The 14,775-nt window shown below is 45.9% G+C and overlaps 2 protein-coding genes across 5 annotated transcripts; one reads left to right on the top strand and one right to left on the bottom strand.

Annotated features, from left to right (window-relative positions):
* Positions 1-3,521: 3,521 nt before the first annotated feature.
* On the top strand, positions 3,522-6,268 carry LOC123430267 (aluminum-activated malate transporter 1-like). The gene is made up of 6 exons (XM_045114145.1): positions 3,522-3,929; positions 4,038-4,178; positions 4,406-4,678; positions 5,043-5,155; positions 5,281-5,430; positions 5,510-6,268. Exons 1-6 carry the CDS (start codon positions 3,599-3,601, stop codon positions 5,867-5,869), a joined length of 1,368 nt encoding a protein of 455 aa, XP_044970080.1. The 5' UTR covers positions 3,522-3,598; the 3' UTR covers positions 5,870-6,268.
* Positions 6,269-7,174: 906 nt separating this feature from the next.
* LOC123426695 (digalactosyldiacylglycerol synthase 1, chloroplastic-like) lies at positions 7,175-11,896 on the bottom strand. 4 transcript variants are annotated; one of them, XM_045110562.1, is made up of 7 exons: positions 11,207-11,896; positions 10,026-10,073; positions 9,383-9,473; positions 8,821-9,299; positions 8,458-8,724; positions 8,036-8,385; positions 7,175-7,928 (listed from the first exon to the last, which is right to left on the bottom strand). In XM_045110562.1, the coding sequence occupies exons 1-7, from the start codon at positions 11,738-11,740 to the stop codon at positions 7,397-7,399; spliced, it is 2,301 nt and encodes a 766-aa protein (XP_044966497.1). In that variant the 5' UTR covers positions 11,741-11,896; the 3' UTR covers positions 7,175-7,396. The 4 variants fall into 4 exon arrangements, with proteins under 4 accessions (XP_044966497.1, XP_044966501.1, XP_044966499.1 ...); XM_045110566.1 differs by having other exon boundaries at positions 8,821-9,227; XM_045110564.1 differs by having other exon boundaries at positions 9,383-9,470.
* Between the last annotated feature and the right edge of the window lie 2,879 nt (positions 11,897-14,775).

Raw genomic sequence — 14,775 nt, 5'->3', positions numbered from 1 at the left:
TTCCGGTGCTCACTTGCAGGAGGTCCTCGGTTTGACTCGTCACACTGATTTTTTTTTGAATTGTTGTTTAAGTTTTGCCGCTACCGTGTATACTTCTAGGATGGCGCTGCAATTCTGACACAAGAATTTGTTGGTTAGCAAAAATTATATTTAACCAACAAGAACGATTGCGGCGGGAGCAAAAATTGGAAAAAAAATCTATGAGACCAGGTCTCACAGGCCATCACGTGAGACCCGTCCCGATGGATGACATGTGGCACTCATAATCTCAAAGCACCCCCTCCCACTTTGTCCATTAATTTCCAATCCCGAGCGCTAATCTCAATTGCGGTTCCAACACTGAACAAGTAGTACTCCGCACGTACACAACAGCTTACGGGTTGCTTATTCTTGCTCTCGTTCATGACGGCCGAGCCGAAGTACCTCGTCCCCGACGACCACTCAAAACGACGGATTGATGAGCAACACGACGGCTAGCGACGAGCTCATTCAACATGGCCATGGACGACAGGTCATGGTGCACATGGTACTGTCCGGCTGCCGCCACTAAGGTCAATCGGTGCAGCCATGGATGAGAGTAGCATGCGAACCCTAGCTCTCGTGGGGGTATGAGTTACGTAGGTATCTCATACGTACTTAGGATACATACGGGATTGGAATCGGGAATGAGTAATTATGCAAAGTGGGATTACAAGCTTTGAGATTGGCATCGCCACGTGTCATCCATCCGGTCGGGTCTCACGCGATGGCCTGTGAGACCTGGTCTCATAGAAATTTTTTTCCGCAAAAATCATATCACCGAATTCAGTGGTACAAATTTTTGCTCCCATCGCGATCGGTCTTGTTGGTTAAATTTATGATCAAAAATAAATCATAGAAAATAAAGACGCATTATATTGTAGAATGGAGGGAGTAGTTCGCCTAGATTATTTGTATTTCCTCGGATCATATCGGAAGTGCACCGCCCGAGCGACCTAATTAACAAGTGCAGCCGTCCAGAGAGATCAGAACCCTTCTTTCTTCCGTAACGGTGCAAATCCCAAAAATTTCCTTGACAAAAGCTCGAACGCTTCTCGCTAGAAAGCACAGAACGATGGCATGACGGGCGGAAAGGCGGGCGGCGAGAAGTACGGCGGCCAAGTTCACGGCACAGAGCTGTACGGAGATGGAGCGCGTCGCAAAAGGCCATGAATTAATAGAATGCACGATGGAGGCAAAGATGAAGCCTTCCCTATCAGTGTCGGGAAAAGGATCCCTTTCGTGCCTACAAAGGCACATCCACTAATGACATTTTCATTAATTTTCCCCGGCTAGCTTCGCGGCGCCTTCCCTAGTTCATCAATCCAAGGTGCGATTTGTGCGCCTCATAGATATTGCGCCCGGCCGCCTACAAATCCAAGGTCACTAGCTCAGTCACACATGCGACCCGCGCAGAAAAATTCCTTTTCAACCCCGCGGTTTTACTTGGACAAACGAAATGGAAAAAAAAGAAGAGTATGTCGTCCATACTTTTCAACCACGCAGAGTATTTTTACAAATCCAAGGTGCGATTTGCTTGATCGATCCTCAGAGACCCCAGGTGCAAACGCACTTGGATTTTCCTAGCGTACTTGGGAAGCATATCGGCACATATTCTCCGTCTCTCCGATTGTGCCATGTTAGGTCGATCGTCCGGGCCTCCTGGCTGCTTACTGATGGAACGGTTATTCGCATGTTCCCCGGCCCCTCCCGATCCTGTCGTGCGTGCGTCCTTCCATCTTCGTTCGATCTGCATGTTGTTAACAGCTTAGCTTGGCTTGGCCTGTTTACCCAACGTTAACGCGCGCACGAGATGCGTTGCAGATAGAGCCAGGTGTGATGTGAGAGACTGAGTTGAAGTTACTTTAGCATTAGCAGTCAGCCAGGATAAGGCGAATATTAATTGGCGGTGACAGGAGAACTAATTAAAGGCCAAACTAACGGCGGAGCGTTGCTAGCGTTGCTAGGGTTCAGAGTCTATGCAGTGCTTGTCAGCTGTGTGTATTTGAGGTTGAGCATTTCGGCAATTTCTGAAACTCGATCGCTTGTACTGCGCGCGCGCGAATTAGCTGGCAGCAGCTAGCTCGTGAACTGAGGAAGAGATCGAGCAGCCGTGCGTGCTGCAATCAGATAACATTGATGATGCGTCCGTTATGAGCTAGCTAGCTGCTATGAGTACGTACGTATTGTTCAGTACGTGTCACAGAGTATATGGGTATCTGAACCGTTGCAATCAGCAAGAAACAGCGGTGGTACGGTACGGTACGGTACGGAAGCGCGTGCGGTCAGCTTCACGCGAACGGTGGAGGGAAGAGTTTGACGAAGGATGACAAGGTCACATACATACATGCACGTCTACATGCATCGAACACCACCGAGTTCATCAATTCCCGTATATATCCGTCAGAAAATAGAAGCGCGTGCGTGGTCGAAGAAGAGGACAAGGGCTCCCCTTCAACCTGATGATAAGCCGTAGTTGAGATCCACCTAAAAATCCAGAAAAGGCGGATAGAATGATAAGTCAGGCCACCTCTTGATGCACGATAGCTAGCTATATCAGAGAGAGAGGGTAGAGACAAGGGATGGTGTATACAGCGAGTCATCAAATTGCTTTTGTGTTTTCAAATGAAGCAACGACACCCTTTACATGTCACAAACAAACGTGAGAGAATAGGAAAAAATACAACAACGGCAATACCATACTTTTGGCGCGTTGCTCCGCTTTATCCTTTGATCAAAAGTCAGAGGTAGATGACCATGGGGTCAGCACGTACGGCCCGGGGAAAGTCACTCACGCGTAGTTATTTACCTTTTTGTAATAAGGCGATGACAAGTTGCGTTTCACCTCACCCGACACTGCTCTCATTCTCCTCGAGTCAAAAAGAGCAGATTTAGTAGATAAACTAAACTAATTACCGCCGTGGGTGATCGTGAGCTACGTACGGAGGTACGGAATGGAAGATCATGGATCATACGTAAGAACGCAACACGCCCAAGCTAAAGGCATGCATGCACACCTGTCTACACCAAAACAAAGTTGATACACATGCATGCACGCACGCACTTATCCGACACAACACATGTCGATCGAAATGACTGATGGCCTTGCTGTGCTGCCATTTCAAAGCATGACGCACAGCTAAAAACGCAATCGACCGAACACACACATCTCCTCGTATCACTGACCAGTCACTGGAGCATGCAGAACAAGCAGGAGCAACGTTGGAGATGAAGAAGACGAGACGAAACCAAACACGATCCACAAGGGCGAGATCTCGGGTCATATTCCCCGAGAAAGTGGGTGGCGCCATGCATGCTACGCTTTTGCTCCGCTACCGAATACCCGGTCGATCGGCCCGGCCCGGGGGGGCTATCGTCTGTCGCATCGCAATATGAGATACTCCTACATGTCGCGGTCCAGAAAAGCGCCGCATGCAGCTGCCGTCTCCTCGCGTCTATATAAGCCCTTGCAGCCATAGCCTCCCTGCCAACTCACACATACACACACCACACACTGGATAGCTGCTTCACAAAACACAGCACAGCTAGCTGCGTATCCACCACCATTCTGATTTCTGCCATGGAGGTTGATCACCGCATCAGGGTGAGCGACGGCGACGGCGAGACGACGGCCGGACAAGGAGGCGTTGTTGCCGGCGTCTCGTTCGCGGGCTGCTGGCAGCGGCTCCGGTCGGTGCTCGTGGGGCTGTGGTGTTGGGTCGCCGTGTTCGCGAGGAAGGTGGGCAGGATCGCGAGGGAGGACCCACGGCGGGTGGCGCACTCGCTCAAGGTCGGCCTGGCGCTCACCCTGGTGTCCGTCCTCTACTACGTCACGCCGCTCTTCAAGGGCTTCGGGGTCTCCACGATGTGGGCCGTGCTCACCGTCGTCGTCGTCATGGAGTACACCGTCGGTCCGTGTCGTCATACTTGTTACAGCCGCACCATATTAGTATTAGTATACGTATATGTGTATGTGTGTCTCTGAACCTGAACGTGCGCTGCATGCATGCATGCAACAGGTGGCACGCTGAGCAAAGGCTTGAATAGAGCTTTCGCGACGCTGGTGGCTGGGTTCATCGCCGTGGGAGCTCATCAGGTAGCTAACCGCTGTGGTGCACAAGGGGAGCCCATACTGCTCGCCATCTTCGTCTTCTTCCTAGGTATACTATACTACTACGTTTTCGGATGCATACGCATGGTCCGGCAACTACTCCTTTCATTCCTAAAAATACAAGTCTTTTTTAGAGATTTTATTATCAACTACATACAAAACAAAATAGATGAATCAACATTCTAAGATTTGTCTATATACATCTATATGTAGCCTCTAATTGAATCTCTAAAGAGACTTATATTTAGAAACGGATTATATATATATGTATTGCAGCGTCGGCGGCGACGTTCTCGCGCTTCATCCCGGAGATCAAGGCGAGGTACGACTACGGCGTGACCATCTTCATACTCACCTTCAGCCTGGTGGCCGTGTCCAGCTACCGCGTGGAGGAGCTCATTCAGCTGGCGCACCAGCGCTTCTCCACCATCGTCATCGGCGTCCTTACCTGCCTCTGCACCACCATCTTCGTCTTCCCCGTCTGGGCCGGCGAGGATCTCCACAAGCTCACCGCCGCCAACCTCGATAAGCTGGCGCAGTTTCTTCAAGGTAATCACTATACTTTTTCTATTCCTGCCCCTTTTTGTCACTCTCGTTCAAGTTTTCAATGGTATACGAATGCAACTTGATTTGTGTTCTTTGGAAAGAAAAATAAAGAAAGGAACATCAAACGGTGGAGTTTTCCTGACAAGAGTTCACCAGACATACTCTGTTTTATACTAGTTCTGCTTCTCCCCTGTCGAACCTCTTTAGCAACTTCATATCGGTACAAAAGAGTTTGTGAGACTGAAAACTGTCACCAGACATACTCTGTTTTATACTAGTTCTGCTTCTCCCCTGTCGAACCTCTGTAGCAACTTCATATCGGTACAAAAGAGTTTGTGAGACTGAAAACTGAGCACATCGTACGCAGGATTGGAATCCGAATGTTTTGGAGAGAAGGCTGCTAGCGAGAATTTGGAGGACAAAGCCTTTCTGCAAGTGTACAAGAGCGTCCTCAACTCCAAGGCCAGTGAGGACTCTCTGGTAAGCTTCCTCACAGACTATTTTGACGGTGAACTATATGCTCAGCGCAGAAGCTGCAATAAACGTCTGCAACAAGACAGCTTGTACACACGGCAGTTTTTGTAATGTTATTCTGAAAATTGCAGAGCAATTTTGCCAAGTGGGAGCCCGGTCATGGCAAATTCGGCTTCCGGCACCCATGGAGCCAATACCAGAAGCTCGGAGCTCTTTGTCGTCAGTGCGCATCTTCAATGGAGGCTCTTGCTTCCTATGTCATCACACTGCAAAAATCCCAGGTAATTGCAGATCCTCCCCCACTCCATGATCTTATACGGAGACTACTACGGGCCCAACAACATTTTTCCTCATCAACAGTACCCTGAGGCCAATCCAGAGCTAACCTTCAAGGTCCGAATGGCGTGTGGGGAAATGAGCTCACACTCGGCCAAGGCGCTCAAGGACCTATCAACAGCCATTCGGACAATGATAGTACCATCTCCAGCCAACATCACCATGTCCTCAGCCATCAAAGTTGCAAAAGACCTCAGGAATGAATTATCAGAGGACGCAGCTGTGTTGCAAGTGATGCATGTGGCTGTTACTGCCACACTTATCTCAGACTTGGTTACGACAATAGTGAAAATTGCAGAAACTACTGACAACCTAGCACGGCTTGGCCACTTCAAGAACCCTGAAAAAACTCAGAAAGATGTCGCTATCAACATTGCGAGTTGACAAAGTGGCAAATTCCCTGCCAAAGAAAAAGAAACACAAAGTTGCAAACTTCTGTCATCGTCGGGCGTGGTTATTCTGAAAAATAACGGTGGTTAAAGGGGGGAAGTTCCCTCCGTTAACTGTACATGGTTAGGTAGAAATGAGGCACCCTGCGGAGGCTGCTGCTTTTAAACGCAGGTGGGTGATGAGTGTGTGCTCTAACCAACTGACCACTGCTTGGTTCTCGTATGATTGTTCTATCCAGAGAGTAATCCATGGGAGCATCAATGCTAGTACGTGGAATCAACTAGTATCGTGTACAATACTATGTTGTGTATACAGCAAGTGACTAATTTCTTCAGTATTATAGAAGTAATTATGATGCTGAATTTTGATAATAAAGCATTGCAGTCTTTCCAACAGAAATGCCCCCCAAAAAAGCTGTTACATATTCCCTCTGTTAATGGACAGTTTTCTCCTAAATCTTCTATCTTCCTCTTTTGTGTTGTTTGGTTGAGATTGAAAATCATCGTTCCACTTGGTACTTTTGCAAGATCGGTTTAGAAGTTGTGATGGTACAATAATTGATTTGCTGATATTTTTGCAGCATATAGTAAGCTCAAAGCTCATGACAAACTGGATGTACACCCAAACCAATCTACACAAAGAACTATCGGCACAACTCATCAAATTTCCCAAATATTTTGTTTCCTTTTGCTCATTTGTGTAACTATAAATTGTTGTGGAACTTCAGTGATATCCAGAAACAGCACGTTTCAGTGGAACTTAAGTGATATCCAGAAGCAGCACGTTACAGTGGAACTTCAGTGATATACATTCTTCTGGAATTTCTCAGATATCACTGAACTTTACACTACTGTATGTTGATGCTGCAAATACATTTGGAGTGAAGCACACCAAATATTTTCCATCTATGTAAATTACATTCCCTAGATTATCATAATACATTTGGAGCACGATAAAAATCACCACTACTAATTGGGGAAAATAACAGTGATTAAATCCCGTAATAGTTTTGCTAATTGGGGAAATTAACAGTGATTAATTCCATAACCTTTTTAATGAATCTCAATACTCAAGAGATTATTTCAGCTAGTTGAAGCACGCCAAAATACCCTATTTACCTTTCTGTGCCTAAAACTACTCACTAGCACATATGCTCTGCGGTGGCCTTTTGTTCTTCTACTGAATATAGTGTGTCTTGTATCTATGACCCATAATAAGTACAGGTGCCATCGGCAGATGATGATCATAATCCACAAATACGCAAGATGCAAAAAGCCAGTAGTAGACTAGTAGCCATTGTTGATGCAACTTGCCTATTTGGAGAATAAAAGGGAGATAATTACAGGCAAATGCTACAAACAAGACAAACCATATAGAACCTAGTGAGATTACAAATGCGTGAGCTGTACTAATCTACTGTCTAGTCATTAGTCACTACAGGAAATGGACAACACTTGTATGCACATACCTAGGGAGAAAAGTCCTCCAACTATACATTAGTTAAGTGAAACCAGATTCACATCACAAGCCATATACAGGGTGTTGAATTTGGGGAGGCAAGAGATTCAAATCCATGCACTGTTGCTTATCATAGTCGCGTGTACCAGGAGTTGCTCCTGTTGCCATTCTGAGGATCTCATTACCGGTTGCACAGTAATGAGCAAATGCTAGTCCCCCATCCAAGATGTCTGAGAATTTAGGGAGTAAAGGTAGCTTCCTCGCTCCTTTTCTCTTTACACCTTCTCCATACAGACCATTTCTATCTTTCAGAACTTTGTCAAGCTCCGAGTACTCCATAAATCTCTCGGTTGCTGCTTCCCATGATAAACTGTATCTTTTCTCAGGGGTCAAAGGTTGAGGTTCACTGGACATGGCCTCCTTCACTCGGGCAACAAATTCCTCTGGAGCTTTATACATCAAGCAGTTGGGGAATGACTTGAAAAATTCATTTGATGGATGATCAGGACAGATAACAAATTTCCCCATTGCAAGAGCCTCAGCAGTTGCTGTGCATAGTACATCACTAACACTGGGATTGATGAAAACCTTGTACCTGGAAGTTAGCAAGCGGAAAAAAAAAATCACCACTTCAGTAATTAGCAACATATAGCCAAAAAAGAAAGGGAATTAATTTAGCAGCCTGCTTGATTCTAATCTCACCCATGGAGTGAATCATCGGCATGGTCCTTTCCCTTGTAGAAATTGATGCCCAAATCCAATTTCCTAGCAGCAGCCTGGACAGCCTGTGAATCCTCACCATTTCCATAAACATCTATCTCGAAGCCCTCCAAGTCATTTTTGTGTTTGGATAGCAAATCAATCAGTTCTCTATAACCTTTAGCCCAAACCATCTTCCCAAGAAAATACGCTCCCTTGGAAAAAGAGTTATGTCCATGCTCCCTATCTGCTATTACTTTTTCACCAATATTGAGGAACTTCGGATTTACACCATGAACGTTGCAAATGATGGACCTGGGTAGATCTTGAGTTGCTGCAGAAAGACGTAAAACCTGCAGGCACCATTATTAGTTGTACTGTAGCAGCCACGATGTCAACACCAAAATTGACCTAAAACACTGTACCTTGTGGCAGTATGCCCTAGTCACCCAATTGTTGATATGTTTAACAAGGAAAGCTTGAAGAGCACCATTTTTCTCTCTTTTGATATACTCTAGATAATTTGTATGAACTACGCCAATGACATGATTGAACTTGTCTGTCCAACGCTTCCCATGATGATACCAATTGAGATGCTCTGGTTCTTCTAAAATTGCTATATCAGCTTCTCTTGAGGAAATGAATTCTGAGGTATCCCCTGCAGGAATAATGCTTCGCCGCTCTTTTGAGAACTGTGGAAAATAATGAACAATGAAAATCTTTGGGGGAAACAAAGTATGGACTGAAGACGTAAACCTTGGGATGATATATGTGAGTTGGATGTTTACCTTGCCAGGATAGAAGGATATCTTGAAATTTGCTGCAAAGTCAAGCCTTTCCTGTAGCCAGTTCCTAATATAAGTTTCTTGCTCTTCTGGCGAACTAAAGGTGATGTCATCCGGGTAGACTAGTTGCTGGTCTGACTTACAGAGCCAAGGAACCACTAGTGTCACCTTTTGCATTGTACTTCTTGCCAGATATGCAGCACGGAACAATGGATTGACAGCTGTCCCAGTCATCCATGGAAGACTTGCTGTGGTGACAATTGCAACATGTCGTCTGTTGTCTGAGATCTTGTACTTTCCAGGATCGTTCCAAAAACCTTCTCTGTGATAGCCAGTACTTTGTAGCACCCTAGCTATTCTTAGATCAAGCTCATCAGTTATGTCCTCATTACTAATTAAGGATCTATCTCCTGAAAAAGACGGATGCATGAGCCGGCCATTCCGTTTACTGTACAATGTATCCACTATTTTTTCACACAGATCTGCGGCACAACATTAAAAAGAATTTTAAAAGACGCCACCAAAAAAGAAACAAGAGTTGAAGGAATTTTTTTTATCTTTGTACCTCTTCGTACACCAAGTTGATCCAAGAATGGTCCAGACTGCCGGACTAGATATGCCAGTATTTCAGTTAGATCCAGTGGCGGGTCATCCTGCTTTACATTCCAAATTCAGTTCAGAGAAAACAAACCTAAGCAATGACTAATCAGACCAAAAGGCAAGTAGAGGATTGAGCACCAAAACACATTTCTGCAGAATCAAGCAGTTTTTTAGCAAGAAGGGTTGCTTTTAGAAAATATACCAGCTTGTTGAATTTAAGAAAAACGAATTCAATGCCAATGAAGTTAAAATAATGGCCACTTCAATACGAATTGGCCTCCGATGTCATCTAGAAGAAGTCATACTTGCAAGTTAGCTACGTTTATGTTGCTTCATAGTTTGTAAGCATCAAATCCTTTCTATTGGTTCCTTTTTTCTGCAACAAGTAATGATCTTGGTGCAGAAAAATCGACGGTTAAACCAGTATGTGTTGCAGTTTGCAGAATTATACATATATTTCTTAAAGGGCTTGATATCATCATGATAGGCTACAAGGCAAAGGGAATCCATGAAAGTTCACATTAGGGGAGTGTATTCAAAACAGAATTGTCATTTCAATTGTACAGAAGAAGTGCAGTTAAGCTCAGGCATTGTTTCTTTTGCATTACCTTCGGTTCCTGAGACTCCTTGTTCAGCAATTTCTGCAATAAAAATGACTGGTACACATTAGTACTTTAACTGATACCAAACATCACAGCTCACATGACATTATGAACTTTGTATCGTTTTTAAAGGTAGAAATGCTGCGCAGATGTCATCGGGTCATTGCCTGCTGGAAAAATGGACGTGCATATTAAGTTGAAATTGCTGATTTTAGCTGTTCCTACAATCATCTTATTTAGAAATACAGTGCACCTATTTTACGAAAATGAGTTAGATACCAAAACGTTATCATATATATATACTCCCTTAGTGTTTATTTACTTTGCATATTAGTTTCGTCTCAAGTCAAACTTTTTAAACTTTGAGCAAGTTTATAAAAAAAATATTAACATCCAAATACCAAATCAAATACAATTGGAATCACCATTTAATATATTTTCATACCATATTTTTTTTTATAGTGAAAGTTTAGATGGTTTTTGAGAAACTTGGTCAAATTTTACAAAGTTTAACTTAGATTAAAACTAATGGGTGCGGCGTTTTGGCTCTCAGGTGCATCTGCACCCGGGCCGACGGAAAAAATCAAAACAAATAAAAAGAAAATTCAAAAAAATCCAATTTTTTTTATGTGGTAGATAATTAGATGCGCGAGGCCCGCTCCAATTTTGAGTTCATTTGGGGATCTGAGGCGCTCTCAACAAAAAAGACAAAATCTGGGTCTGTGAAAAAGGTTAACTGTTTACAATTTTTTTGACCCAATTTGTCTTTTTTGCTGAGAGATGCTCGAATGTCCAAATGATATGAAATTTGAAGCGGACCTTGCGCATCAAATTGTCTACTACTCAAAAAAATTTTGGAGTTTTTTGGATTTGTTTAGTATCTCTTTTTATTTTTTCCGTCAGCGGGAGCATCTGAGCCCGTGCTCAGAAGCGAATTACTCCTAAAATGCAAGGTAAATAAAAACGGAGGGAGCATGTAATAAAATAGTACTAACAAATGAGGGGGAAATATATCTTGCTGCTGCCAGCTCTAGTTGTACTTGACCGTAACATGATTATATTATTTTATTGCTATGTATCCCAAAGCTGTCAGTCATAACAAATTCGATTTCCAAAGCATATGGTTTAATAAACAAGTACTAGGAGCACGTGATCATTCACTGCTCAAATGCTGCAGTCGAACTTACCAAGCTCAGTTTAAATTTCTCCACAAAGTCGGTACGGACACGAAACCCAGCAGACATCTCGCTTGACAGGCTCCGGCGCTCGAAATCCTTGAGCCCGTTCCGTATCATCTTCACGACCTCCCAATCCTTCTTCCCCTCGTGACCGCCGTCGGCCTTCCCGCTGGACACAATGGCGTTGCGGAGAGCCGTAATCCCAGAGAGGTCGACGCGGAGGCTGGCGCCGGACTTTGGCGGCCACCCGTCGAGCACTGTGGACGAGTACTGCTTCCTGAGCTCGGCAATCTTGGGTTGGATCCGCTTCCGCACCAACTCCAGCTCCGCGAAGGGCGCCCCCGCGGCCACCGGCGGCGCCGGTCCGGGCCCCGCGAGCGCCGACGCCGACGCGAGGAGGCGCCCGAGCTCCCTGTCGGTCCGCGTCCGCATCAGCTGCAGGTCGGCGGTCGCCGAGTCCCGCACCTCGCGCCAGCCCTTGGAGATGAAGGCGAAAGCGCCGCCGTCGCGGCCGGAGCCGGTGATCGGCGGCGGATTGTCCATGCCCGTGTCCCTTGGGAACTGGGATCTAGCGTTGGGTTGGCTAGGGATTGGGTTCTGGAAGCGCGTAGGACAGTCGCGATTCGCGAGGCGGGAGACGATGATGGGGTGGGGTGGGGTGGGGACGGGGGGAACCACGGGGAAGGGAGGGAGAGGTTTTGGTTCGGCTCGGGCGCTCCGCTCTCGGCCCATGTGGGCGAGGACGACGACAGAACCGTGCGAATGGCGACACTTGGCAGTTGGCCCGGTGGGCCTGGGGGCATCTTGATGTGTGGTGGCTCGTGAAACATTTCCTTTCCGGTTCCGTCCCGCCAACATTTTCCGTTCCGAAACATTCCAAAAAAACATTTCCTTTCCGGAAGGATGTTCTTCTTTTATTGGCTAATTTTTTTTAAATATTGCTTTTTTTCAAATCTTTTTGAAAAATAATGTGTCTATTTGAAATTTTTCAAAAATATTATAACGTCGGCCTCCCAGTGGCCGACTGCCACTTGTCGGCTTTCCACTGGCCGAAAGGTGGCAGTCGGCCACCAGTTAGCCGACAGGAGTTGAGTCGGCCACGCGTCGGCCGAGTACTGGCCAGAACACGTCTATGGAGCCCTGTCGGCTTGCGCCAGCCAGTCGGCCTCCTGGTGGCCGACAGGAGGCCAGTCGGCCACCTCTTGGCCGAGAGGGGCACCTTCCTTCTTTCTTCTTTCTTCTTCTTCTTTCTTCTTCTTCTTTCTTCTCTATCTTCTTCTTCCTCCCTTTCTTCTCCTTGCTCTCATTTCTCTCTTTCTCCCCCAGACGAAAAATCTTCCGATAAAACTACGTTTTGAACCGTGGTTTAGTTGCGTAAGTTTGAGGGAAGCCTAATCATCCTTCTCATTCGCGTTGCGGTGGTTCTTCGTTTCTGCGCACGCTTCAAGGGTAAAATTATTTTTACTTATGTTAATTAGTTTAGTGAGTGAAGTAGGTTTGTCCTTGTTCTAATTTTTGTCCTTGTTGAACTGCCAGATGTCTGATTTAGTGACATTATGTTTGCGCTACGGTCCTGGTTCCGTTCGAAAAAATGAGATGGGAGCTGATCTTAGTGAATTTCAGTACACTGAGGTGCAAGTGTCCTCCCCTGAAACATGGTCTGTTAGTCAGTTGACAGAATGGCTTGCCCGATGTTTAGGGTTCAATATTGAAACACACACCGTCGGTGTTCATGCATTATGGACCCGGTCCAGTGCAAATATTTTCTGGTATTTGAAGCATATAGAGCGGGACGACCAGTGGGTGAACTGGTTAAAATCTTGCGATCGTAGGGCATGTAATCCTGTGGCCTTACTTCTCCCCGTGGTAAAGCCTGTGACTGAACCTCAAGCCGAAGGTAGCTATGAGTCTGGTCAGAGCAGCTACGGGATGCATGATTCGCAGTCAATTCATGGCTGCCATGCTGGAGATGATGTTTACGGAACAGACGAGAGTAGCCAGGCAAAAGGGGGAGATGCGGATGATTATGTCAGCGGCGAGGCGGATGCTGACGAGATAGATGAGGAGATGCAAAACCAGATGCATGATGAAGATATCGAAGGTGATATCTCCGATGATTCGGCCGATTCAGATGAGGAAGTGAACGCACATGAAGTGCCTATTCCTGCATCATGGAATCAGGACTTTTCATCTGCAATGTTGGTGAACGACGGTCATGTTTCTTCGTGGGAGTATCACCAGAACAACATTGCGACAGGTGCCCGCTACCCGAACAAAGAAGCTCTGAAGGATGCCATCCTTAATTGGGCAATGTCCACTCAAAGGGTTTTTGTAGCTCAAGTTTCTTGTCCGAAAAACTTGACAATGGTATGCAGAAACGAGGGTTGTCCCGCAAGGGTGCATGGATATCTTCCGAAGTATGGCACAAGCTGGGTCATAAGTGACATAGTTAATCATAAATGTGTACTTCCGTGTATCCCTCAAGATCATCCTAACCTTACTTCCACGGTGATTGCTCGCTTGTTTTATAGCCAGATAGTGGAGAGTAAGGCGATGGAAGTGAAGGCTATCCAGAAAAATGTATTCGTGAGGTTCAAGTACAACATATCATATGGCAAGGCTTGGAGGGCTAAGCAGAAGGCACTTGAGACCAGATTCGGTTCGTATTATGATGCATATGACTCTGTTGTTCGGCTCCTGCAGGCACTGCAGAACCGGAATCCAGGCACCTATGTTGACATCCAAGACTTGTACCTGCCAGAGTTCCCAAATGTTAGAGTGTTGCATCGGCTGTTCTTCTCTTTTGGTGTCTGCATTGAAGCATTCAGACATTGTCGACCGGTGATATGTGTAGATGGCACTTTTCTCACTGGCAAATACAAGGGTCAGATCCTCACAGCCATTGGTCAAGATGGGCAAAATCAATGCGTCCCACTTGCATTTGCTTTTGTGGAGGGCAAAAACAGCCCCAGTTGGACATGGTTTTTCAGGCAGTTGAAAATAGCAGTTGTTCGAGATAAGCAGAATGTGTGCATCCTTCATGACAGGCATCCGGGTATACTCAGCGCCATCAAGACATTATCAAACCCTGCTCCTGATGAACAAGCTCCTTGGCAAGACATTCAGAGCCGATGGTGCATGCGCCATCTAGGTGCAAATTTCTTTTCCCAGTTTAGAAATAAGAACCTGATGAATCTATTCAAGAAGCTTTGCAAGCAGAACCAACAATGGAAGTATCACCTGATACGTAACAGACTAAATCTTTGCACACAGAGGCATGTTAGGGACAGGAAAGCTGCAAGAGATGCCGCTGTTAGGGCACATGCCGAAGTGGTAGCTGCACAATTAGCAACTGGAACTGCCACCCTGGAGGAAGAGCCGGTTGGGCTTTGTGACTTGCCAGGATTTGACCCGCCTGGTACAAGGAGAAGGCTTGCGAGGACGATCAAAACCTTTGATCAGTGGATAGAGCATGAGCCATTGGAGAGGTGGTCTCTGTTGCATGACACACATGGAGCGAGGTACGGTGTCATGAGTACCAACCTGGCCGAAACATATAATTTCGTCCTCAGGGGAAA

Source organism: Hordeum vulgare, chromosome 2H (assembly GCF_904849725.1).
Source record: "Hordeum vulgare subsp. vulgare chromosome 2H, MorexV3_pseudomolecules_assembly, whole genome shotgun sequence".
NCBI lineage: Eukaryota > Viridiplantae > Streptophyta > Magnoliopsida > Poales > Poaceae > Hordeum > Hordeum vulgare.
This window is presented reverse-complemented; position numbering and strand designations above follow the sequence as displayed.

What these genes read in the sequence shown, in the direction of transcription:
- LOC123426695 (XM_045110562.1), bottom strand. Translation starts at nt 11,740, where the DNA reads ATGGACAATCCGCCGCCGATCACCGGCTCCGGCCGCGACGGCGGCGCT. An exon ending in TCAACTTGGTGTACGAAGAG is followed by an intron (nt 9,300 to 9,382) that starts GTACAAAGATAA and finishes GTTGTGCCGCAG; the next exon opens with ATCTGTGTGAAAAAATAGTG. An exon ending in CTAGGGCATACTGCCACAAG is followed by an intron (nt 8,386 to 8,457) that starts GTACAGTGTTTT and finishes TGGTGCCTGCAG; the next exon opens with GTTTTACGTCTTTCTGCAGC.
- LOC123430267 (XM_045114145.1), top strand. Translation starts at nt 3,599, where the DNA reads ATGGAGGTTGATCACCGCATCAGGGTGAGCGACGGCGACGGCGAGACG. An exon ending in CGTCATGGAGTACACCGTCG is followed by an intron (nt 3,930 to 4,037) that starts GTCCGTGTCGTC and finishes TGCATGCAACAG; the next exon opens with GTGGCACGCTGAGCAAAGGC. An exon ending in AGGCCAGTGAGGACTCTCTG is followed by an intron (nt 5,156 to 5,280) that starts GTAAGCTTCCTC and finishes TGAAAATTGCAG; the next exon opens with AGCAATTTTGCCAAGTGGGA.